This window comes from Falco biarmicus, chromosome 1 (assembly GCF_023638135.1).
Source record: "Falco biarmicus isolate bFalBia1 chromosome 1, bFalBia1.pri, whole genome shotgun sequence".
NCBI lineage: Eukaryota > Metazoa > Chordata > Aves > Falconiformes > Falconidae > Falco > Falco biarmicus.
In genome coordinates, this window is record NC_079288.1 from 27263608 (window position 1) to 27287701 (window position 24094).

Below are 24094 nucleotides of genomic sequence, written 5' to 3' on the forward strand. Positions count from 1 at the left end.
AGCTGAGCTGAAGGGGAAGGAGAAGCAGTTGGAGGCTGTGGACCATGAGCCTGTCCCGGTTTGGTGCTGGTGCCCTGGGCTGGCATGGGGATGGAGGGATAGCAGCGCCCCAGGAGAGCAGCAGCAGGGAGGGAATGCTACAGGGTACCTGGGAGGTACAGTGCTTACAGCCCGTATTACACTGCCCTGATGTCCTGTCCAGACCAGTGGGGCTGAGGACGTCCCACCTACGTCTGTGCTGCCTGACACTCCTCTGTGCCGCTGTGTACACGGCTTCAAGGTGAACACCTTGTCACTCTGCACAGCTGTGACCCACTTTGGTCTGGGCTTGGAAGACTGTACCCGCAGAAGTACATCTGGGTACTGAGACAAGGCAGCAAAAACTTCAGCCAGGATTTGCAGGGGCAGGGGAGGAAGAAAGCACATTGTCCCCCACATGCAGTGCTGCCATGCGGGGTGTCTGCTCAGCTCAGACCCAGCTTTCTCTAGTGCAGCTTCGCTGGTGAGGCAGCGTCCTCACCACAAGGTTTGGCTGGTCCTGTCCCAGCACCCACAGCGGTACCATCAAGAGCCCGCACCCTCTGAGGGGCTCAGCCCTCGGAGGTGGCCATTAGGCTCCACAGAAGGGCTGCCTGTTGCCAGCTGGAAAGGGGCAATGCATCCATGGAGTTCCAGAAATGAGAGACCACCACAGCCCGCATCAGGGCAGGCTCACCCTGAGCAGCGTGGGATCGGCAGCTCTTCTACTCAATGCAACGCTCCAAAGCCCTGGTGCTGCCCGCCTGGCACCAGTTCAGCAGGCAGACACCCAGGGGCCCAGGTGTCACCCCTTGGACATGGGAAGGGTTTGCCTGGAGGACACTTCAAGTGCCAGATGGTGCCTGGAGAAAGGCTGGCTCGCCTGAGCTCAAGGAAAACCCACCCAGCTGCTGGAGCACAGGGTCCAGTGGTCTGCAGGGCCCCGCTGGGACAGCCCTGTCCGGGGGGGACGGCAGCACGCCCGCACCCTCCCAGCTCTTGGCAGCCCCCTGGGCGCTGCTGGCTGCAAGCAGCCCCCAGGCACGGCTTACACGGGCTGGCCGGGCCCCGAGGGCACACAGGGCACAGGACGCTGCCTGGCCGACCCCGACGGAGCCGTGGCTTGGCTGGGTGGTGATGGCGGCTGAGCCAGCGCCCCCCGGCCCGCCGCGGGGGGGGGGGGAGGGAGGCACGTCCCCGGGCGGGGTGGGCACAGGGGCTGCCCCCGGCCTGGCAAGAGCGGCGGCCCCGGCGGGAGGCCCAGAGCCGTCCCTGGCGCTGTGGCGGGGGCCGGGGCGCCCGCAGGTGACCGGAGCCGCGGGTCCCGCCCCCCCCCCCTCCGGATTCCGCCTGCCCTCCCAGCCCGGGCGGGGGCCGCCGCGCCGAGCGCAGCCGGAGGAAGGAGGCAGCGGGCTCCGGCGGCGGAAAGGGCGTTTATTGTGGCCGCGGGCGCTACAGCTTGGTGCCGGCCGGGGGCAGCTCCGAGCGCTGCGTGGGGCCGCTGGGCGTCGAGGAGGCGGCGGCGGCGGCCGGGCGGCGCTGCCCCAGCAGTAGGCGGCAGCGGGCGCGGAACCGCCCGTCGAGGAAGGCGTAGAGCAGCGGGTTGAGGCAGCTGTTGAGGTAGGCCAGGCAGGTGGCGTAGGGGTGCAGGCGGGCGATGAGCCCCAGCAGCGCGCAGGGCAGCTCCAGCAGCCCGGCTGCCGCCAGCGCGAAGAGGCTCTTGAGCAGGTGGAAGGGCAGCCAGCAGCCGGCGAATACGGCCACCAGCGCCGCCATCAGCCGCAGCAGCCGCCGGCGCGGGCGGAGGTGGCGGCGGACGGCGGCGCCCACGCAGCAGTAGCAGACGGCCATCAGCAGCAGCGGCGCGGCGAAGCCCACCGCCGTGGCGCCCAAGCTCAGCGCCGCCGCCCGCCCCGCGCCGCCCGCCGCCAGCTCGCACAGCGTCCGGTTGCGCGGGCCGCGCCGCGCCTCCCGCAGCAGCAGCGCCGGCAGCGCCGCCGCCGCCGCCGCCGCCCAGAGCGCGGCCAGCGGGCCCAGCCCGGCGGGGCGGCGGCGGGGGGCGGCGCGGGGCGGCGGGGCGGCGGCGCGGCAGCGCTCGGCGCTGAGGCCGCCCAGGCAGAAGGCGGAGGCGAACATGCTGAGCAGCACCAGGAAACTGCTGAGCTTGCAGAGCGCTGCGCCGAAGGGCCAGTGGAAGCGCAGCGCCGTGTAGGCGGCCCACAGCGGCAGCGTGGCCACGAAGGCCAGGTCGGCCAGCGCCAAGTTGCCGATGTAGGCGTCGGCGGAGCGGCGCCGCGCCCGCGGGCCGCGCCACACCGTCAGCAGCACCAGCCCGTTGCCCGACAGCCCCAGGGCGAAAACCAGCAGGTACAGCAGAGGCAGCAGCGAGAAGGACGCCTCCCAGTCCGCCTGCCACTCGCACGCCTCCCCCGTCGCGTTGCCCGCCACCTCCTCCCCGTAGTAGTACTCCTCCGCCTCCGCGTACTCCATCGCGGCCGGCGGCCCCCAGCCCCGCCGCACCGCTATAAGCGGCCGGCGGCCCCGCCTCCGCCGCGGGACAGCCCGGGGACCGTCGCTCCGCCCCGGCGCACCATCTCCCCCGCCCCGACCCCGACCCCGACCCCCTCGTTGGGAGCTGCCCAGCAGCCCCCCGCCCCGCCCGCCCCCGGTATCCGCGCCGGGAGCAGGGCGCGGCCCGCGGGGCAGCGAGCGCCATGGGCGGGGGGCGACGGCAGGCGGGCGCGGGAGGATTTTGGTATAAACCACGATGCCACCTGCGGTGCCCCTGAGGGGTTGCGGTGCCCCTGAGGGGTTGCGGTGCCAGCGCACCCGAAATGCGCATCCCCGCAGCCTTTGAAGGCGAGCGGATGCCCGGCACGGTGCCGGGGCTGAAGGTCGGAGCCGAGCGCCGGCATCGCGCAGGACGAGCCGTCGAGGATGCAGCAAGCAACGGGTGCAAAACCCTCCCGGTGAGCACGGCAGGGAAGCAGAGCAGCAGCACTCGGCGTGGGGAGCCTGTGGGCTTCCCAGCTCCGGGCGCGTCAGCGCTGCGTTGTAGAACTAGGTGCTCCTTGGTGTTGCCGTGCTGGTGCGTAGCCTTGGCCGAGTGGGATGTGGAGGTCTGGTGGAAGGAGGTGAAGCAAGCCCCGGGGCATCCTGGCCTCGTGAAGCGCCACCCTCCACCTCCCCACTAGCACCTCATGCCTCCTTCCAGCTGCTCCCTCCAGCACCAGACCTGCTCCTGCCTCCTGGTTCGAGTGCAGAGGAATGGAGGAGAGGTGGTGGGTGGGGTGTCCTTCCCACTGCTTTCTGCAGAGACCTGCACTTTTAGTGTGTTTTCTCAAAGGCAGAAGCGAGTTTGTTCATCCCAGCCGGTGTGTTGTAAGAGCTGTCAGGTCCTTGTTCCCACTGGAGCTGGTGATGGGGAGAAGGTGGCCACTGCCTGCAAAGCAATCTCTGTATGCCAAGCATAGGGGGAGAGTGAGTATGCACTGGAGGAGGGGCGGGGGCTCTTAGCATCGCTCGGTTCAGACAAGGGGGAAGGAGAGGCTGATGCTGCAGTTGAGAGCGCGGACTTCATTTTGAAACTGCAGCTGGGTTAGCTGCACATTCTGGGCAGCACCCTGGTTTGCAGCAGCTGGTGGCAGCAGGGCCCCTTGTCAAGTGTTTACACATTCCTGGAGAGACTGCACCACTAAGCATCCTTATTCTCCCCTTCCCCAGCCACACTGAGGGTGAGGAACAGACAGGATTGTCAGGAGACCCAGAGCCAACGGCACCTGTGAGGTCTCTCCAGTGGGCTGTTTTCCTACAGATCCTGGTCTCTGTATTTCAGATAAATTTTCTTTTCTTTCTTGTCCTCCTCAGACACACCGTAAAAACATCCTTGTTTGAGGAGAGCCTTGCAGAAGACACTTTCCCTGTATCGGTCCCGAGGTGGCGGGTGGCCAGCTGCAGCATTACCAGGAGCAGGGAGGGAGTGCTGGGCTGTGGTGAGCTGCTTGCTCCCAGCAGAGGTTTTTCCTTCACTGGGAGGGGCGTGGTTCCTGTCCCACAGTGGAAAGTGGGCAAACTGAACCCTGGACCATGGTCAGTAAGTACCTGGGAGCTAGACAAGAGGACCTCCCTGGGCAGCAGGGACATTTCTCAGTCTTCCTCATCTTCTGTATCGTGTGCCTAATGCTGGATAGCCTTTCCTCAGCCTCAGCTGCCATGCTGCATGAAGCTTGGGGTCTCAGGGGGCTGCAGGGTGAGCAGGAAGGGTGCCCCACGCCTGCTGCAGCTTGTGAGTGGGCAGTGGTGTCTGTGCTGGGGCACTGGTGGCAGTGAGGACATGTTGGTGCCTCTGAGGACATCCTGGGGCTGTACTGCACATGCACACAGGAGGGCTCCTCAAGTCTTTGTGGCCGTGGGCTGATGAGGTGGACCGGAGAAGATGGAGATAGCTCTGATCACCACCTGGAGCTGTGACAGGTGCAGGGGAGGTGATGCTCTGAGGAGGTGAAGCGTTTCACACTGCCCCAGCCCAACCACCCAGGACAGGGTTGTGTTGTTTCCAGGCCCTACCCACTGTCTTTGACACCAGCCAGGTGCAGGTGTGGTCCCCAGATGGAGCTTGAGACACCCCATAGAGCCAGGCTTGGGCAGGGGGGCTTGTCTTGCCTGGAGGCAAGGGAGGCCCCGACAAGCTGCCTCATCTCTTGTCTGGGCCCCCTGTGTCCCTTTGCACTGGCTGTGGCTGAACTGAAAGCGCTGCCTTGACTGTGGGTGGCTTTTTCCTGCTTGAAGAATGATGGAGGATTCCTGAGAGCCACCATCTCTGCTGGGTGACCCATGCAGTGGGTGCGTGACACCACCTGCTTGCTCCTGTGGCCACGTGCCGTCCTTTTGGGAAGCCTAAAATTGCACTTGAGGGGAACCAGAGCCATGCCATGGAGCTGCCCATGCCACGGCTGTGTGCATCCCAGCAGGACGGAGGCTATGAGGCTTCTGGGGAGGATTTGGGCTGTGCTGCTGGCCCTGGTGGGCTCCACCAGCCAGAGCACCCTTGCAGCCTTCCCTTAGGTGAGCACCCAGCTGGTGCCTCCTCAGCAGGGTTGCTGCACTTGGTGGCAGTTCGGTGGGTTTCAGTGCAAATTCTTAAGCTGCAAGGAAGAGACTCCAAATTAGTCTAACAGAAGAAATCAGCTTGTCCCCTAACCTGGACCATGGGCTGGTGGTGCCCTTCCTCACACCAATGCCACCCCTCTGTGATGGCACCCCAGAATAGCCAAGGACTTCTGGGGGGGTCTAATCTTGCTAGTTCAGATGGTGATGGAAGAAGCTTTGGATGTCTACTGCCAGGTTTTACAAGAAGAGAAACTGCAACAATTTACTCTTTCAGACTCAGAATAATGAGCTGAATGGAGATCACAGCAAATCTCCCCATGCCTATGCTGTGGAGGTGGAAGATTCCTCTTGGCATCCTGCTTGTGTGCTTTCCAGGGCCATAGCCTCTCCAGAGGGGTCAAGAACCAGGCAGGGAAATTTTATACTGCCAGCAGTCCCTGCTGCAGCGTTCAGGCTGTTCACACTGATGGTGTTTCAATACGAGTATGTGGCTAATATTTTCTCAGCTACTTGTCACTAATCTTTTCTTAGTTATGGGCGACACTACAACCTGGACAGCTGGGCCAGGGCACTCACCAGTATCAATACAGGCTGGGGGATGAAGGGACTCGAGAGCAGCCCTGCTGAGAAGGACTTGGGGGTACTGGTGGATGAAAAGCCAGACATGACCCGGCAGGGTTTGCTGGCAGCCCAGAAAACCACCCGTGTCCTGGGCTGCATCCCCAGCAGCGTGGCCAGCAGGGCGAGGGAGGGGATGCTGCCCCTCTGCTCTCTCTCGTGAGACCCCACCTGCAGCGCTGCGCCCAGCTCTGGGGTCCCCAACATCAGAAGGGCAGGAGTGAGTCCAGAGGTGGGACACACATCAGGGGGCTGGAGCCCCCCTTCTGTGGGGACAGGCTGAGAGCTGGGGCGGTTCAGCCTGGGGAAGAGAAGGCTGCGGGGAGACCTTAGAGCAGCCTGCCAGTGCCTGACGGGGGCTTACAAGAAAGCTGGAGAGACATTTTGCAAGGAAACGTAGGGATAGGACAAGGGGGAAAGACTTCGAACTGAAAGAGGGGAGATTTAGATAAGAAATTAGGAAAAAAATTCTTCCCTGTGAGGGCAGCAAGGCGCTGGGACAGGCTGCTCAGGGCAGCTGCGGGTGCCCCATCCCTGGCTGGACGGGGCTGGGAGCAGCCTGGGCTGGGGGCCGGGGGGGTGGGGGGTGGGGGTGGGTGGTGTCCCTGCCTGCAGCAGAAGAGGTTGGACAAGGTGATCTTTAAAGATCCTCTCCAACACAAACCATCCTGTGATTCAGTAGGTGGTGGTTCATATTTGGTTCTTTTCAGGTTACAACAGAAATTGTTAAGGAAGGGCCCATGTGCAGTGGTGGTCTTAAAATCGCTGTCACATGGGGAAATTGCAGTGGCAACTTCCTCCAAAAGAGGAAAAGCTTCTCAGGTAGCATCCCTGGAAGAGTCTGGGGCTGCTACTCGGCATCTCAGGTCCCTGTAAGATGTCAAAAGACTGGGATGTGCCTGGGAACAGTCTCAGGTGGATCCCTGAGGAGGCAGTTTCCTCCAAAAGAGCCCCCAACAACTGAGGCAGCTGGAGGAGATCTTAGTGGCTACTTGGGATGAGAGAAACCTACTAGAAGGAGAAAACTGTTTCAGATGTCCATGCTGGGGAGCCTCTGAGGTGCCTCCAGGGGAGGGAGGGAGGGAGGTGGTTGGGCAGCGCTGGTGTCCCCTGGAGCTATGGCAGCCCTAGGGGGGCCAGGCCCCAAGTCTTCTTACATGCTCAGGGAACAGTGGATCGCCCATTCTGGGGGCTGGAAGGAGTGTTCCCCCCAGGCAGATGGGCACAGGTCCACGCAGGGCGTTCACCTTCCTCTGCAGCACTGAGCACAGCTTCTTGCCAGGGCTCCTCACGGCTGCTTCTGGCCAGCAGTTCCCTGCAGTTGCAGGACCAGGAGACCAGCTGTGCCCTCCATCCCTCCGCCTCTCTTCCCTGCGCCAGGCTGGCGGGGGAACCTCAAGGACATCTGTGCATTAGGTCACCTGGGGGTCCTCTGCCCTGTGCAGAACCTGGCCTGCCTGGGAAAGCTGTGGGCATGATGCTGCATCAGGCAGGAGCTGCCCCTTGCCGCCCGGCTGTGCACGCAGTACGAGTACCGCACTGGGCTCCTCTGCCAGAGCTGCTGTGTGTGTCTTGGTTTGTCCTGATGGCAGCTGAGAGCATCTCCAGGCGCCTGGGCCTGCACCCCCTGGCCCTTCCACAGGGGTCTGGCTGCCCCTGCCCTGCCAGCAGCCTGGGTTGCCCAGGACGTCCCTGTGGGCAGGGATGGGACAGGAGCCTGTTGCCAGAGCCCAGTTCTTCTCTGGGTCCCCACTTCCCAGCAGGCAGCCCAGGGCCTGCTGCACTGCCAGAGCCCTGCCCCCACCGTACCCAGGGTCTCCAGAAGGGCTGCAGGGTGGGAGGGGAGCATCTCTGACCGCCCAGCCTGGCCAGCACCCAGCCCTTTCCTCCAGGGAGCAGCAGGGTCTGCCATGGCTGTGCCAGCATCCAGCATGGAGGGTCGACAGCAGCAGGAGGAACAGCTCTCAGGGAGAGCGCTCGTGCCCTGCACCCAGTCCCGGGGCACCCAGTCCTGGGGCACCCTGGGCACGCCTGCTATGCCTGCTCTAGCTGGGGCCTGCTCACGGACCTGGTCAGCTGCTTCTGCCCCTCGGACCCTGCCAGTTCCTCCGTGGGTTCCCACAGGGCAAGTCCCACCTGCTCCCTGCCCCGCAGCAGCCAGGAGCTCCCTGCTTCTGCTGTGACCCGCTCCCCTCCCACTGCTCCACAGCAGCCCAGGTCTCACTGCAGGGCAAGAGCTCTGGGCTCAGCTCGCCCACCACCCACGTGGCCCTGCCCCCTGCCCCCCCCCTGCTCCCTGCCAGACGGGGCCACAGACCCTGCTTCCCACCCCCCCAGAAACCACACCTGCCTTCTACAATCCATTTATTTATAGAAGTACAACATTAAAACCACACCTGGGGGCCAGCACAGACCTGTGGAGCACAGTTCCAGCCCCTCCTGCCCCCAGACCCCCACAGCAGTCCCTGGCACAGCTCTTGCCTTCCCTCCCTCACCGCAGGAGGGGTGTGCAGCTTCTTGGAGGTCTGGCTCATGGCCAAGTGGTCCATGACTGTTCTCCCACAGCGAGATGCACGGTGCAGGCAGGAAGAGCAGCCCACCACCTCACTGGAGCTGGGCATTGTTGCACAGTAGCCACTCGATGGTTTCCAGCAGGTAGGCCATGTTGTAGTGCCGGGCAATGTTCTGGAAGACGTTGACGTGGTCCATGAAAGTCTGGGGAGAAAGGAGCAGAGAGGGAGGCTTCCTAGCACTCCTGGGCAGCAAGGGGCTCCAGGGGGATGGGCCAGGCAGGGCTGGTAGGGCAGAGGGCAGCACAGCAGGTCCCAGGGGATAAGCAGTTAGAAAAGAGGCAGAGGAGAAACGGGGCACTGCGGGACTCCTTGCTGTCTCCCTAAGAGCTGCTGGCATGGGGCTGGGCCAGGCAAGAGGGTGCAGGCATACCTGGGAGGAGATGGTGAGGGCAAAGTCTCCCGCACAGCTGCAGTGCACGGGCATGTGTGTCTCCTTCACACCATGACACTTCTTGCACACCTGGTGGCCAAGGAGTTTTTGGTGTGACAGGAGACGAGGCCAAGCCCCTCTGCCAGGGGCAAAGTGAATGTGTCCAGCCTCAACCAGCCAGGGGGAGGGGCAGAGTAGAGAAGCCCTACACTCACCAGGTCCTGCAGCACGAAGGCCATCAGCTTCTTCTGCAGGGCTTCCACCAGCGCTGTTTCGATAGCATCGAAGTCATACTGTGCCTGGCAGTTGGGGCAGACCCAGCCAGGCAGCACCAACCGATCCTAAGGGCAAAGAGGAAGGAGCTGAGCACCAAGAGTCCCAAGCACTGAGATGTTGTGTCTAGTTTCTGGAGAGGACACAGCATCAGCCTAAGCCACAGGTGCTCAGCTCAGACCTGAGCTGCTAGAAAAGGAGGTGAACAGAAAACAGCCTTTAGGTGAAGCTGATCACCAGCAGCAAGCAGAGCTGCAACTCTGGTGTTGAGAAGATGGGGAATGTGACTGACCCGCCTCCAGCATTGCCATGCTGGGGCCTCTGGTGTCCCCAGGAAAAGAGGCTGCACCTGGGAGACGGCAGGGTCCTTGCACAGGTCCAAGTCCCTGCAGAAGTTGCAGTTCCTGCAGATAACTTCAGGGAGTACATAGGAGCGGCAAGGGTCCCGGAACTGGGCTTCTTCTGAGAACTCGCCCACCTCGATGAGGCGCAGCAGGTCCCGGCGCAGTTTGTTCACCTGGTTGGTTATGTTGGCATCCAGGGATAGGACCTACAAGAATAAGAGCCAGATGAGCCTACCAGTAGAGGAGAGTGTCCTCACTGGGACAGCTCATATCCTCGTGACCTCATACGGATGGGCAAGACAAACTGGTTGTAGATCACTCCTGGATGGAAGCCGTGGCAAATCTGAGCCATAGCCAAGGACCAGAATTTGAGCCCTGGCTGCAAACCCTTAGAAAGGGGGCCTGGCCCACCATGCTGACCTTGCAAACATATTTGATGAACTCCAGAGCTGGATTGTTGAGTGGCAAGTAGGAGCCAGGCAGCACCGGGAACAAGTCTGACGGCTTACTGGTGTTACGAGAACCAGCCATCTTCTTCTGGATCTTCTGGGTGATGGTAAAGAAGCTCTGGGTGAGCTCATTGGCCACGTAGTCCTGCGAGAAAGCGATCATGCCTAGAGAGACAGAGAAGACAGTGCTTCAGCCGTATGATGGCGTATCAGGACAGTAAGGTGAGTGGCTCTGCCAGCACCAGGACTACCCCCATGGTTCAGCACTCACCAGGCATGGCCCCCATCTCCCCCAGTGCCTCCTGGGACACCTGACTGGTGCTCCTCCTCTTGATGGGGGTGCTCCCAGGGGCATTGCGTCGCAGCTCCTCCTTCATGCTGTGGTACACAGCCACAGTGTAGGCTGGGGAGAAACAGGCAAGGCTCCAGCTCCAGCCCACACCAGCAGCCACCTTGCTGCAGGCTCTCCCTGGCACCAGGGAGGCACGAGCAACCCCATCCCCTTGTCCCCTCCCCTCGCTGGGACAGCTCACCTGACACGATCATCAGGAAGTAGCTCTGGCAGGAGGCAGCCTGGGGCAGGAACTGTGCGATGTTCCAGCTGTTCTCCAGCTGCTCTTCCACGTTCGGCTCCCCTTCCTCCTCCTCTTCTTCCTCCACTGCCACCTCTTCCTCGCTGTCTTCCTCCTCCGATGCTTGCCTCTTGCTGGTGTCCTTCTGGAGGAGCCAGTGACATCACAGTAGTTCCTCATGCCCAGCCAGCACCTCCCTACTCAGCTCAGCCCCCAGCACCCTGCTTCTGGGAGGACTGACCGCTTTCTGTCTCTTACCTCCCCATAGTGGATGCAAGGATTCACTTTTCCTTTGATACCTCCATAATTTGCTGGATCCATCCAGAGCAGGAACTCCCAGCAGCGGGAGAAGGAGATGGTCAGGGAGTGGAAGATCTCCTTGGAATGGATGCTGGAGGAAAGAGACTGCAGTCAGCCACAGCGTTGGCATTGTCCCTAGTAGTTCGGAGCCTTCTCTGTGGAACAGCCTGGGAAGGAGGTGGTGCTGGCAAGGAGAAAGGGGGTTCCCCTCTCCCATCCGCTGTTGGGCACCCCAGGGGAAGCCATGCCCAAGGAATCTTGGGTCCCTATTCTGGTGCCTGCACCATGGCTGGGATGCTGAGACCCAGCTAGGGGATGAGGTGCTGGGCACCTTAGGTTCTCTTGAAGGTCTCTTCTGGATTGAATCCTATGGGTATTCTTGGAATATTACCTATAGAGGACAGCTAAGGGACAGTTCCCTACTCCAGGCATGACAGCAAGAAAACTGGGAAGCTTTGTCCCTTCAGTAGCTTCACCAAAGGAAAAAAACCCCCATCAGTTCAGTGCTGAGGCACATCAGAAGGCAAAAAAATCAGCATCTTCCTTCCTGGCCCCAAGCCCCGCCTCAGCTCCATCATCTGAAAGCCTTCACCTCCAGGCCGAGCTAGGCAAGCACATCCCACCTGTTGATGATGTACTCCATGTAGCTGATAGCATCCTCGATGCGCCGTTTCTTGGTGCACAGAATGATCCGGTTGAAGTTGGCATAAACCACTGAGGAGCCCAGACGCTTGAACTCGGCCACCAGCCTGCAGGCAGGGCACAATAGCACGAGTCAGCAGGCAGGAAAGCAAAGACCAAGGAGCAGATGCAACCTCTGGAGGACATGCTGATCCAGCCCAGTCAGGAGTCATGCATATCAGTGATGGCATGCACAGGAGCTCACCACACAGTATGAACAGTATGGGAGGCCCAGCCTACTGCCCACCTCTCTGGAGGCTGTGGCAGAGAGTGATTGTGGGTGCCAGCAGCACCCTGGTCACTAATGCCACACCTGTCCCTTCTGCGTTGACCAGCCTGGCATGCTCCAGGTCTCACTTACTGCAGGAAAAGCTTCTTCATCATGTTGTGGAGTGTGCGGTGCAGCGCGGGGTCATACAGCAGGGAAGAAGGAGAGCGGAGCCAGCGGTAAAAGTGGATGACCTGGTTGTCTGCATAGATGTTGTGATATTGCGTGATCTCCTTCACCCAGCTCACCACCATGCTCTTCAGGATCCTGCCAGGGAGCAGCAACCAGCATCACCCCACCAGCCATGAGCAACCCCTTCCCCCTTCCAGACAGGAACATGTTTTCAGTATGCTGGAGGACCCAGAGCAGAGACATGTGAGCCCTTGGCCCATGAGCCACAGGGTAAATATGTGCCTCTATAACCTGGTGGAGCATGAAGAAAGGAGAAACAAGAAAGGACAAAGTCTTCACCAACATCCCTGTACATCTGCTGGCTGAGCCACCAAGCAGTTCTGAGCCCAGGATCTTCAAAAGCCTGTTGGAGAAGATGCCTGCCCTGCCCTCGAGATCTGAATTTATACTTGGGAGCACTCCACAAGCCCCATTGCTGGCATAAGTCTGGAGGGAATGAGAGACAGGACCCTGGAAAAGGACCTGCCAGGATGGAGACCAGGTGTTCCATCTCCTGATAGCTTCTAGAGCCATACCTGAAAGTGTTGGAGCACAGGGCAGTTTCATCATAGCTAGCTGGGATGTTGGCAGCTTGGTTCCCTGTCACCATGTCTTCTAGGGATGCCTGCTGAATCACGTCAAAGCTGATGCTCATGCTGGAGCCTCCTTCCATGTCATTTATGTGGTGGGACTGCAACACTGTGTTTACAGCCAGGCTCTGGATGTCCAGCTCCAGACACACTAACAGCAAACACAACCTCTCAGCAGGCAGGGCAAACAACAAACGAGGACATCCTCCCTGCCCCTCTGCCAGAAGTGCTTTTCACAGTTATAAGGGTAATCTATAGGTGTTGCTGTAGCAAGTGGGGAGATGCTTTCACAGGTTAGACTGTGTTGACCAGCACTTGTCTTTCAACAAGATCTGCTAACCCTCTGGGTTTTTTTCTGGAAGCTGCAGCAGAGGAGCTCAGAAGAACTGACTACCACTCAAGCTGCTTCTCCCTTTGAGAGAGACCTGTCCTAGGGTCAACCAGGTATTACCAGCTGAGCTAGTCTGTCCTTGGGCTGACACACTGCAGGTGGTCTTTGTGTTGCTGTCCGTGGCCATGAACTGGGAAAAAGCGTGTATTCAGGTGCCTGCACACAATTGCAGGTGAGACCTCCCTGCCCCCAGGACATGCCCCTTGCCCACATCACTGCTGCAACTTTAAAGCTGCTGGGGACCACTGTCAACACAGAGACTCTTTAGAGACTGCATCCATCCCTCCACAGGGCTTGCAGAGCAGGATCCAGCTCTGCCCCTACTCAGTGCTACCACCCTACTTCCTCCTCACCTGTGGAGTAGCAGCCAGGGTTGTTTATCTCCACGGAGGCTCTTTCATCAAACTCCATGACTAGGCGGTTGTCATCAGCCTCCTTACCCCCCAGGTCCGGGCGGGCCGTGGGCGAGAGCCACAGCAAGTGGTTGTGACGACGAAGGTGGCGTGAGAAGAACAGGTCAGAGCCAAAGGTAGAGATGTCATCAGGGAGGTTCCCAACGGGGATGTGGTAGTACCTGGGGCACAGACAGGCAAATGGTCATTGGGCTTAGCGCTGCTGCAAAGACAGGGGCCCCCGTCTGTCCTCTCCAGGAATGAGGCAGCCTCCTGTGGTCCCACCAAGGGCACAGCAGCCCCAGGGAAACATGGCCACCCCAGGCACCTGCTCATCTCGAAAGCCTGGGAGAGGCAGGTGTCCAGGTTGAGGTAGTGGCGGATCATGCGGCGGGCAGCATGGCGCTGCCAGTCCAGGACCGAGTAGTTGATGTCATCTACCAGCCGGATGGGGACCAAAGGGAACTCCTTGATGATGGGGATTCCACTTGCCAGCCGTTTCAGGTCCCAGTTAGACTGCACAGCAACCAGTGTGGGGCCCCGGTGCTCGTCCTGCATGAAGGAGGACATGTCCTGGTGCACTTCTCCAGCGAGTGTCTCTGCTCAGCAGGAAACCTCATGGTGGGGACAGCACAACCCAGCACTTCTGAAGCACCCACCTCCATGCAACCAGCTCTCCAGCTGAGCACAGGGATGAGGGGAGATGCTGAGGTAACCTCACTGCTGGCACTACCCTAGGCAAGCCAGCCCAAGCAAGGCAAAGCCCTTGAGCAACACCCACTTCTAACCCTGACCTTCGGGCCAGCAGCTACATACAGGCGCTGTAGGAAATGGTGCACCAGTGCCTTCCACAGCATTCTCCCCTTCCCACATGCCTGCGTGGACAAGGTCCCATGGGGATCTTCCTCACGCCTTCATCTCACCTTGTAGCCCAGCAGCAGCCGCTGGATGGCTCTGTAGATGGCCTTGGGGTCGGTCTCGGCACGCACTTCAAAGGTGTGCTTGTCTGGGGGCAGCAGGTCTTCACCCACCTTTTCCAGCAGTGCACTGCGCTCCGCTGAGAACAGGGTGGTGAGATTCGGCATCTGGTTGCTGCGCACCTGCACCCAAGGGGGACCAGGTTGGAGCTGGGGGAGAGGGACCCCAGCCTGCGCAGTCCTCTCCCCTCTGTATATCATGTGATGCCTTCCACTAGTCCTGCCAAACTGCAGCAGGGATGTGCGATGCGTGGAGAAATCTCCTGTTGCCTGACCCCCAGGGTAGAATCATAGGATGGTTTGGGTCGGAAGGGACCTTTAAAGGCCATCTAGTCCAACCCCCCTGCAACGAGCAGGAACATCTGCAACTAGATCAGGCTGCTCAGAGCTCCCCCCGTCCGGCCTGGCCTTGAGCCCTTCCAGGGATGGGACACCTACAACCTCCCTGGGCAACCTGTGCCAGTGTTCCACTATCTCACAGTAGAACATTTCTTCCTTTTATCTCACCTGAATCTACACCCTCTTTTAGTTTAAAACCATTAACCCATGTCCTATTGCTACAGCCCCTACTAAAAAGTCTGTCCCCATCTTTCTCATAAGCCCCCGTCAGGCACTGGCAGGCTGCTCTAAGGTCTCCCTGCAGCCTTCTCTTCTCCAGGCTGGACAACCCCAAATCTCTCAGCCTGTCCTCACAGGAGGTGTCCCTCCTCTAACAGGTCCACGTCCTTCCTCTGATGGGGACCCCAGAGCTGGGCGCAGCGCTGCAGGTGGGGTCTCACGAGAGCAGAGGGGCAGCATCCCCTCCCTCGCCCTGCTGGCCATGCTGCTGGGGATGCAGCCCAGGACATGGTTGGCTTTCTGGGCTGCCAGCAAACCCTGCCGGGTTACGTCTGGCTTTTCATCCACCAGCATCCCGAGTCCCCCAGCCTCTGGAGTCCCACCTTACCTTGTCCATCACAAAGACAGCAGCCTTGCGCTGCGAGGGGATGAAGAGACCCAAGAGTGCCTTGCTGCCCTGGAAGCTGTGGTAGAGGTAGATGTGACGAATACTCCCTAGGGGGACACAGCATACAGTGTCAGTGGTGCCCGTGGGCACCAGGTCCCAGGTGTGCCAGGAGCATCTCTCCCAGGGTGCCTCACCTGGCTCCAGGTAAGTGAATTGGGCCAGCGAGCGCATCTCCAGGTGCTCAATGTCAAAAGTTTCAGTCTCTCGCCCTGCCAGGTGCCCAACCAGCTGCCTGCTGACTGTGCACACACAGCCCAAGTGGATCAGGGCACGGAGGAGGAGTGGCACCTGTAACAACGGGGAGAGACACGGTGGAACAACATTCCGCTACCAAAGTCCTTTTGGGTGTTTCAAGCCTAGAATGACACAGCTTAAAAGCCACAGGTAGGACATACCAGAGGTGCCTCCAGCATGAGTTTGGTATTATCACCCTTGTCAGTGCTGGAGACACAGAACAGGTTTCTTAATTCACCTGCATTCCTACCTAGCTTCGGATCCCACCATCAAGGGCAGCAGCAGGTACTTTGGAGGATGTGTGGCTATCTGGGCAATCTCACAGATCTGCAACTTGTGTTTTGGCTCTCCTTTGAGACAAAACCTTCACCTGAACCACCAAATAATTGGCACAGAGGGAGATCCACCACTGATTTGCCCTGTTTAATCAACCCTACAGCTGCAAACTCCACTGCTGCAAAAGGCACCTGAATGACTTGCTGTAAGAAGCCATAAACGCTCCTCACCTAATCACGCTTCCCTCATGTCAGTTTTGACTTTATAGACCCCTAGAGCACATCCCCCATTTTCAGATCTCTTTAGCAAGCCAAAGCATTCCCATGTCCTTAAGCCCCACCCCTGCAAGGAAGCTGTTCCCATCCTCGCATCCTCCTCACCACTCTCCTCTGTTAATCCCACTACATTTTTTGGAGACTGTGCTCAGAATTGCACTGCAGATGTTTAAAGATCAAGACAGGTCTTTCCTTGCCCAGGTCTGTGTCCATCTGGGTTCTCTGTATCTCCTTCTGGGCTACCTGCCTGACCACCATCGCAGAAGTTTTTTCTGATGCTTACACAGAGTTTCACACATTTCAGTTTGTGCCTACTGCCTGCCACTCCTTCCCTGTGCACCACTGAGAAGAGTCTGGCTCCGCTTCTTTATTCCTCCCATCAAGAAGGTCCCCTGAGCATCTTCCCCTCCATAGCAAACAGCGCCAGCTTGCTCAGCCTCCCCCTGCAAGACATGCTGCAGCCCCTCAATCATCTTGCTCCCTTTTACATGTTTAAAATATCTTCATGCTCCTTGTTTTACTTCAGTTGATAATTTTAATTTCCTCTTAGCTAGCCGCTGCTTGATTTTACTTAGCCCCACTTGCTAAACACTATGGTAGTGGAGAGGACTTGGGTTTGCTACCAGAAGATCTCCTGCAGGTATGATGAATTTGTGTACATGTCACTTTGGCAGAGTAGTTTGAAATAAATTTTGGGCACTGCTTACTAAACTAAGAGTTGTGCCTTGCCTTGTGGGACATTTATCCAAATTTTCTAAAAGCAGTAAAGTGCTAAAAAGGGTTTCTTTCACCATGCCCCACTGTAACACTTCCCAGGTTATACCACTAACTTTGGTAGCTGGTCTTCCAACTTTATGTTATTTTTGCCCTTGCAGCCTCTTGCATCTCAGAAAGCATTTTGTAGCTAATAGCAGCACCATTCACACCAAGCTTGTCCCACTTAGGCAAAGACTTTTGATCCATAATAATTTTAAGTTTCAATTCAGTAGCAAATTTACTTGTCATGCTTCCTTTAATATATAGCTCCACTCTTAAAATGGTGTGCAACCTACTCCGCCACTTCCATGTATGTCAGATCCTGGCGCTACAATGTCATCTTGATTAAATTCCTGTCACCAGGATTTTCTGAGCTGCTGAACAAACCAGTGTCCTCATTAGGAGCAGGTACTCCAGTTTCCCACTCTCATTTTCAGGGTTTCAGCATTAATAGCCCTGGTAAATTTAATTTTGGCTTGATTGCTTTGTGCTGAACTTTGTTTAGGTTGTTCTTGCTCTTCCCAAACTTTCAAGTTTTATCCTGTTCTTCTTTCTAAAGCTTTTATAACTTCATTTTAGGGGACAGGGCACCCTGATCTAGGTATGACTCCACACATGTTGGGTTTTCCCCTATCTATACTCTAAATATCCCTTATCTTTTCTGGTTCAAACACCAGCAGCATGGTGCAGGTTTGGTTTGGAGGAAGATCACTCTTTCTGCTTAAATGCCTGCCTTCCCCCAAATAAACCGAACCCCCTTTCCCTGACATGCCTTAAGCCACATGCTGATACGCAGTATCTCTGCCCATGCAAACGTGAGTATATTCCCCAGTACTCTGCTGTGCAGGGTCTTTGATTCTTGGTATCTCACCAAGTTGTTGAATTTTTAAGTGCCAGGTGTCCTCCTGCACCACTGGCACTCAGGCTAATGAGCTGCCACTCAGCAACCCTTAAAGACAAGCACCTGGAAGAGTTACCTGTGTTTCATACACTCCCTCAATGTCCGGAGCAGAGAGGTCTGCATTGATTTCATTGATGTGCTCTTGGTACATGTCTTCTGGGACAGAGTATTCATACAGGTTGTAAACGATGTTTGAGCGTGGCAGGATCCTGTTCACCTGCCAAGGCAAGGGAGGCGCTTAGCAGGGCATGTCACACCATGTGGCACCACTGCCAGGAGCTGGGGTACTTCTAAAGGCTGCAAGGAGCAGAGGTCTGAGCCAGCCCAGCTCCTGGTGCTCCCTTCTAAGGAAATCAGTGGTTTACACTCATGCATGTAACAAATTCCCACAACCTGCCTTCTGGGCAGGCTGCGTTTAGCAGGGGGACTGGATGAGGTACATCTGTGGAGAGGGAGAGTGAGGCCTTCCAAGGCAGATGCTTGTAGTATCTGCTCGCAGCAGAGGTGAAACACCTTATGTCATCACAGGTGGCTGTCTCCCCTTCCAGAAGGGGCAGGTCCTCACCCGCCTATAGGCTGCTCCCTCCTGTGGCTTTGGGACACGCTGGTTGACGTAGAAGACACGGGGGATGCTCAGCCTGATGCAGTGCAGGTTGCTCCCAATTATCGCCCACAGCCTGAAGAGCCCAGGCTGGCTGGTCTCAGCAATCTGCAGGACACGGGGGTACAAAGTTAAGAGCTAGCAGGGAGCTCCAATGCCAGTGCTTACATCTAAGCTGTGGAACACTATGTGGATTTATATGGCCACTGGTGGCCACAAAGACAGCAGGCAGCTTGAAGAGTCATTGATCTCAGCGCTGGAGTCCCTGTGTCCTGCTACTATCCCAGGCTAAGGCTGGCCCAGCCAACTCAAGCTGACCCTTGATGTCAGCCAAGTCAGCCATGCCACCTCAGGCTCTTGCCTGCACAAGAGCTGCCTGCAGCTCTGAAGGCCCTTCTGGAAGATGAAGTGAGTGACAAGGGGCTGGGATCAGATGGCCATGCGTAATGAGGATTTGTGAAAATGCCTGGATGGCATCACCCTACCTCTGCGTTTGTACGTTGGCTGCTTCCAGATATCACTGGAATCCTAGGTCCATCACAGGCACACTGTGCCCAGTGCTAGACTCCCCAGTACAGGAGGGACATGGGCATGGTGAAGAGTTCAGTGAAGGGTCACAAAGATGAAGAAGGGACTGGAGCATTTTTCATAAGAGGAAAGCCTGGAGCAGAGGAAGCTCAGGTGGGACGAATCTCATCAATCTACATAATCTACATGAACACCTGCAGGGAGGGTGCAGAGAGGACAGAGCCTGGCTCTTGTCATTGGTGCCCAGTGGCAGGACCAGAGGCCATAGGTACAGACTCGAACACAGGAGGTTCCCTCTGCCCTTGCACAGGTTGCCCAGGGAAGTTGTGGAGTCTCATACCTTGGACGTACTCAAAAGCCATCTGGACACTGTCTAGGGCAACTGGCTCTAGGTAGCCCTGCTTGAGCAGGGGGTTCAGCCAGATGGACCCCAGAGCTGCTTCCAACCTCAGCTGGTGTTTTTGTGGTTCTGTGACTACTGCATAGTGCTGTCCACAGGCTGAACCAGAGCTGCCCCACTGACAGATCTACACACATGTCCTAGATTCACCCCAAGAATGACCATGTGGGCTCCATACAGACATGCGTGAGCCTGAGGCTTTGCCGCCCCAGCTGGGCTAACACCAGAGTGGCATTGGGGTCAGCAGTCCTTGAACTTCACTGTTTGGCCACACAGTGTAAACTCAGGGCTTAAGCCCCGAGGGTGTCCTCTGCGGTAGGTCCCCTCCCCAGTACCTGCACGATCTGCCAGGGCAAATCCAGGATGCTGCGTGCCGTCCTACGCAGGTAGCTACTGAGCCCTTTGGAGAGAGCATCGCGGACCACTCCTCCACCTGCTGTCACCCCACTGTCCTCCAGCCGCTGCTTCTTCCGCCGCTCCCGCCGCTGCCGCGCCTGCAGCTCCCACTTCTTCTGGTGGTAACGCAGCCAGACCAGCTGCTCGTCCTGAGCAGGGTGACAGCATGCAGGAGTTGAGCCAGAAACCAACACAGGCTTCCCAGCCCCACAGTACTACGTCATACAACTGAGCCCTCCATCCCCCACTCCCACATCACATTCCTGCCCTAGCTGTGAAGCCACCCCCACCCGCCTTTTCTCCATCAGTGGTTATATTTCTCCATCTCCTGGTCATATTTCTTGTAGCCCTGAGCCATGTGCCTGCAGAAGGTTTCAGGAGACCCACATCTTGTTCCTGGCAGCAGCCAAGTTGCTTGGGTGGGCAAGCACAGCCCCATCTGCACATCTCCTCCCCAGTCTGCTTCACCTACCTTGGTTGTGCCCAGGGGCGGAGGTGGACCCAGGATCTCTCGCCAGGACTGGGACATCTCCAGGTACTGAGACATCTGTTGGCTTTCCTCTGCTTCAGGGACTCGCTTCCGCTTATTTGTGATGGGAACCAGTGGTTGACAGGTCTTGGCAGCCCCAAAGTCCTCTATGTCACCCATCTGTGAGCTGGGTGTCCCCTCCGGGGGCTGGTTGGCAAGGACCTGAGGGAGCAAGGACAAAAGGAGGAGGACATGGGTTGCAGAAGAACCCCACCAGCACAGCCAGCACATTTCTGTTGCCCTCTTTACCTGTCTCTTGCCTTCGGAAGTGAAGAGTTCATTGATTTTTTTCTGTTTGTACACATCGTTCTTCTCCAGGAGTTTCTTGTGGAGCCAGTCTGGGTGCCGGACCCGTGGCACTGGATTCTTTACCTGGAGAGCATCTCCAAATCACACTGAGCCCCTTGACCAAAGCCCTCCTCCTGCCCCCTCACATCTCTGTACCTGCTGCAGGGCTGCGGGAATAGTAATGATTTTTTGGATGGTGCTGCCCAGTCTCTCAATGTAGTAGTCCCAGTCCAGGATCTGTGAAGAAGGCAGAGCAGCAGGTAGCAAAGAAAGCTGAGCAGGCCACTAGACACAGGATCCAGCATCTCCCTGGGACCCCCACCCCCAGCACCCCACTTCACAAGCATGAGTAGCCTCTGCCCTGGTTGGGCCCCTGAAGGGATGAGCCCTTGTCCTGGAGCAGGGGCCACCTGCAGGGATGCGCCACTCACTGCACGGATGTTGAAGTCCTGCAGCGAAGGGCTCTTCAGCCATTTTCGGAGGTAGTGTTTGCGCACACTGGGCTCAGCTTGGAAGATGGCAAGAGGGATGGCCCTGGGGAAGGCAGTGAAGCACTTATTACCCACCCAGAGCAAGGTCCTGGCAGCACATTATCCCTTCTCCCAGCCTGCAGAGACCCTCCAAAGCTTCTCTTCCTACCCCTGTGAGACCACCACGCAGTGGTCGTAACAGCAGTACTCATCACTAGCCTTGCTCAGTCTGAGATGGCAGACGGGTGATTGCTTGGCCACGCCACCCTGGCTCACTCGCCTCCTGCTATTCTGCCCTTCCCCTTTTGCTTGCACCCACACTCAAAAATCCTGGGCCCTTCAAGACGGAGTTACCTCTCAGTGACTGGAGACCCTTCTGGTCTCTTGGAAATGATGAACCGGCAGCTCAGCCCTGCATCCTTCACCATCTGGTCCCCCAGGAACTCGGCCAGGCGCTTGGCAGTACTGATGGAGGTGGACTTCTGCTCCCCGTAGTCCTCCAGCTTGCGTGACATAGACCGGTTCTCCGAGATCAGCTCAAACAGCTCCGAATCAGGCATGTTGGCAGCCTGAGGGGGAGGAAAAAACCACAAAGCTAGTGAGAACCTAATGATTGAACCTTGCTGCTGTCAGATATGGGGAGTGCTTGCACCCAGCCAATGTGGCTCTTTACGGGGAACCTGGGAATTGTTCCCTGTTGCAGCTGCTGACATGACGTGACCTACCGAAAAGGGAGAGCATGGATCCTAGGCTTGCATCGGTTTATGCCACAGGGGTGGCAGCACTGCTTTATGCAGCACACACAAGTTAGGCTCACCAAGAACTTGTACAAGGTCACTGCAAAATGGAAGGACCCAGCCACGCTCTCAGTCTCTCTCACCCCCCAGTTTCTTACATTTTCTTTGCTCTCCCCAGTTATTGTATAGCTGATGGCTCCATGCTTCTCATAAAACACTCCCCAGGCAAGTGGCTCCGTCATTCCCTGCCTCAGCAAATGCTCTCAGCCAGTGTCTGAGGGGTACGAGGGCCACCAAACCAGCTCCATTAAGGAGATGACTGCAGAAGGACACTGCTCACCCACAGTTACACCCGAACGAAGAGCCCTCACACTGAAAGACGGCAGCCCTAGAGAACCGAAGCAGCAGGAATATGATGGAATTGACCATCAGAGGCACAGCGGACCACCACTCTGCACAAGTGAAGTCCACCCTCCCCACAGTGCCTGACTAGCTCTGCCACTTCTTCTCTGGCTCCACCTTGGGAGCACAGACATGCTGAACTGCGCTTACCTTGCTGTAGAGCACATCCAGCCAGTAATCGGCCACCTTGGCCACAGAAGCGTAGACCTCCTCCAGGGTGCTGCCTTTGAGAAAGGCTTCAAATACAGAAGACTGGAATATCTTCACCAGCTGGAGCTCGCCCCGGCGCTTCACCTCAAATCCCTTCAGCTCAGCCAGGGACCCATCCTCATTGAATACTGCATACCTAGGGGATAGAGCCTGGGCAAAACCTGGCCTGCACCAAGGGACACATACTCCAGGATGCCACTGGTGCCCCTCCTGCCAGGATGCTTCTCCCCATGCCACCATGCTGCCACCTGGCGCGTTCAGCAGAGCCGCACTGCTCAACACTAGGATCATCTTGGAACATCTAGAGGTGCTCTACCCACTCTTACAACTTGGTCTGCAAAAGCATGCCAGCTTGTGCCCCAGCTCATCCATACACATTGGGAGAATGATCCTAATGCATGCAATTAAAGGACGGGAGGCGAGACCCCAGGTGGGGAAATGGATGGAGGAAGACATTAGGAAGAGGTTTAGAGAAAAGAAGGAAACTTTGTCAGCTCACACACTGGCAAAGGAGTTCAGAGGAAACTGGATGTAGCCATGACATGACTACAGGAACACTACACCCTCTCTCCTTTTATCTTCCCCCCCCCCCCCCCCCCCCTTTTTTTTTTCCCTTTAATTTCCCAGCTCTCCCAAATATTTGTACATCTCAAGAAAAAATGCATGGGAGCATCAGCTAAGAGAAGAGAAGGGATACTCAAGCCTGTATCACTTAGCCAGCCCTTCTCCCACCCGACCACGTTCCTGTGAGCACAGCCTTTTCTTCCTTCACTGACCATGGTGCCTGCTAGCCACCTCCAGGCTGTTTTAGTTGGAGAGTGACCAATAAATAAATGTACTTGCTATCATCCCCACACTAAAAGAAACCAACGGGCCCCCGAGAGAACATTCCTAAGAACAGAGCTTGCTCAGCTCCTGGCATGACCTCAACTCCTGTGGCAGGGAATCGCTGCCTGCAGAAAGGCACCGACAGGAGATGGTGGGTGCTGAAGCTCATCCAAGGGGGCATTAAGCACAAGGCTGTAAGGACAGAGGGTGCAGGAGGGCAGAGAGCATTTCTGGGAGCCAGACCCAGGTCTGTGGGCACCCCTCCAGCTAGTGGTTGCTACTGCTCTAGCTTGTGTTCCCATTTAGGAGGAGATCAGTGAAGTTTGAGTACAACTACCCAGTAAATTGACAATAACGGCAGGACCTGTTCCTTCTTCCAGACAGAGAAGGGGAAACATCTAGGAGAAGCATTACTGGAGGTCTGTGAACTCCTGAGAGCTGGGAAGGCAGGAATTGGTGAATTTAAACGGATTCACTTCAATATAAACAGCATTGGAAGTCCTCAGAAGGAAAGTCAAAGTTCTCCAGCACACCTCAGAGCCAAACAAGGAGATCATGTCTGGTCACCAAGTTGGAGAAACGTTGGTTTGCTGTTATCTTCTAGAATTTATTGCCATAGCGTGGCACTGGAGGCAAGTGTATAACTGGATTCAAAGACAATCTAGTGTAAGGAACTTCCCATTTAAAGCCAGCAAATCAAGCATGTTGCCAGCTCCAGATGCAAGGACCAACGTACCCTGCATGCATGAAGGGAAACAGACCCTCAATCTGTTACCTGGGGAAACTGATAATATTTCAAGCTTGAAGTCTCACCTTTTCTTCAGCTTCTTGCCCTCCTCCTTGGAAGCTGGGAGGATCATGGCCAGGTACGGTCCATCCACTTCAAAAAAGATGCTGTTCTCCGAGCGTGTGACATAGGTGAGAGAGGCTGGGTCCTGTAGTTCCTGGTACTGATCATTTGTGAAGCCTTCCTATGGGCACAGCCCCAGGAGAACAGCTTCACTCAACAGCTGGGCTGGTTACACCAGGAGATGCCCCCTGGGCACACCCTGCCCAAAGGGAACACTGACCACCCCTCTGAAAGCTACAGCACAGTTTGGGACTCAAAAATCAAGACATCTAACCTGCCTGTTGAAAAGAAAAATGCTTTGGACCCTAAAA

At 57.3% G+C, this 24094-nt stretch overlaps 2 protein-coding genes across 3 annotated transcripts in view; both read right to left on the bottom strand.

The window, feature by feature from the left end:
* Positions 1–1432: 1432 nt before the first annotated feature.
* On the bottom strand, positions 1433–5623 carry LOC130143891 (apelin receptor A-like). The gene has a single exon (XM_056326845.1). It carries the CDS (start codon positions 2506–2508, stop codon positions 1471–1473), a length of 1038 nt encoding a protein of 345 aa, XP_056182820.1. The 5' UTR covers positions 2509–5623; the 3' UTR covers positions 1433–1470.
* Positions 5624–8096: 2473 nt separating this feature from the next.
* POLE (DNA polymerase epsilon, catalytic subunit) overlaps positions 8097–24094 on the bottom strand; it is a 29451-nt gene continuing 13453 nt past the window's right edge. For both annotated transcript variants that reach the window (XM_056334805.1, XM_056334815.1), the window contains 26 exons: positions 23747–23904; positions 22046–22241; positions 21111–21325; positions 20718–20820; positions 20443–20523; positions 20248–20370; positions 19942–20160; positions 19409–19618; positions 18110–18253; positions 17621–17761; positions 15237–15390; positions 15043–15149; positions 14043–14219; positions 13448–13671; positions 13081–13301; positions 12283–12487; positions 11669–11842; positions 11250–11375; positions 10585–10717; positions 10288–10471; positions 10026–10157; positions 9726–9919; positions 9311–9511; positions 8904–9029; positions 8689–8778; positions 8097–8460 (listed from right to left, as the gene is read on the bottom strand). In XM_056334805.1, coding sequence (XP_056190780.1) covers positions 8350–8460; positions 8689–8778; positions 8904–9029; positions 9311–9511; positions 9726–9919; positions 10026–10157; positions 10288–10471; positions 10585–10717; positions 11250–11375; positions 11669–11842; positions 12283–12487; positions 13081–13301; positions 13448–13671; positions 14043–14219; positions 15043–15149; positions 15237–15390; positions 17621–17761; positions 18110–18253; positions 19409–19618; positions 19942–20160; positions 20248–20370; positions 20443–20523; positions 20718–20820; positions 21111–21325; positions 22046–22241; positions 23747–23904 — 4149 coding nt within the window. In that variant the 3' untranslated portion in view covers positions 8097–8349. The remainder of the gene's footprint in view (positions 8461–8688; positions 8779–8903; positions 9030–9310; positions 9512–9725; positions 9920–10025; positions 10158–10287; positions 10472–10584; positions 10718–11249; positions 11376–11668; positions 11843–12282; positions 12488–13080; positions 13302–13447; positions 13672–14042; positions 14220–15042; positions 15150–15236; positions 15391–17620; positions 17762–18109; positions 18254–19408; positions 19619–19941; positions 20161–20247; positions 20371–20442; positions 20524–20717; positions 20821–21110; positions 21326–22045; positions 22242–23746; positions 23905–24094) is intronic.

Bases quoted from the DNA above. Each gene is read 5' to 3' on its own strand.
- LOC130143891 (XM_056326845.1), bottom strand. From the start codon at position 2,508: ATGGAGTACGCGGAGGCGGAGGAGTACTACTACGGGGAGGAGGTGGCG.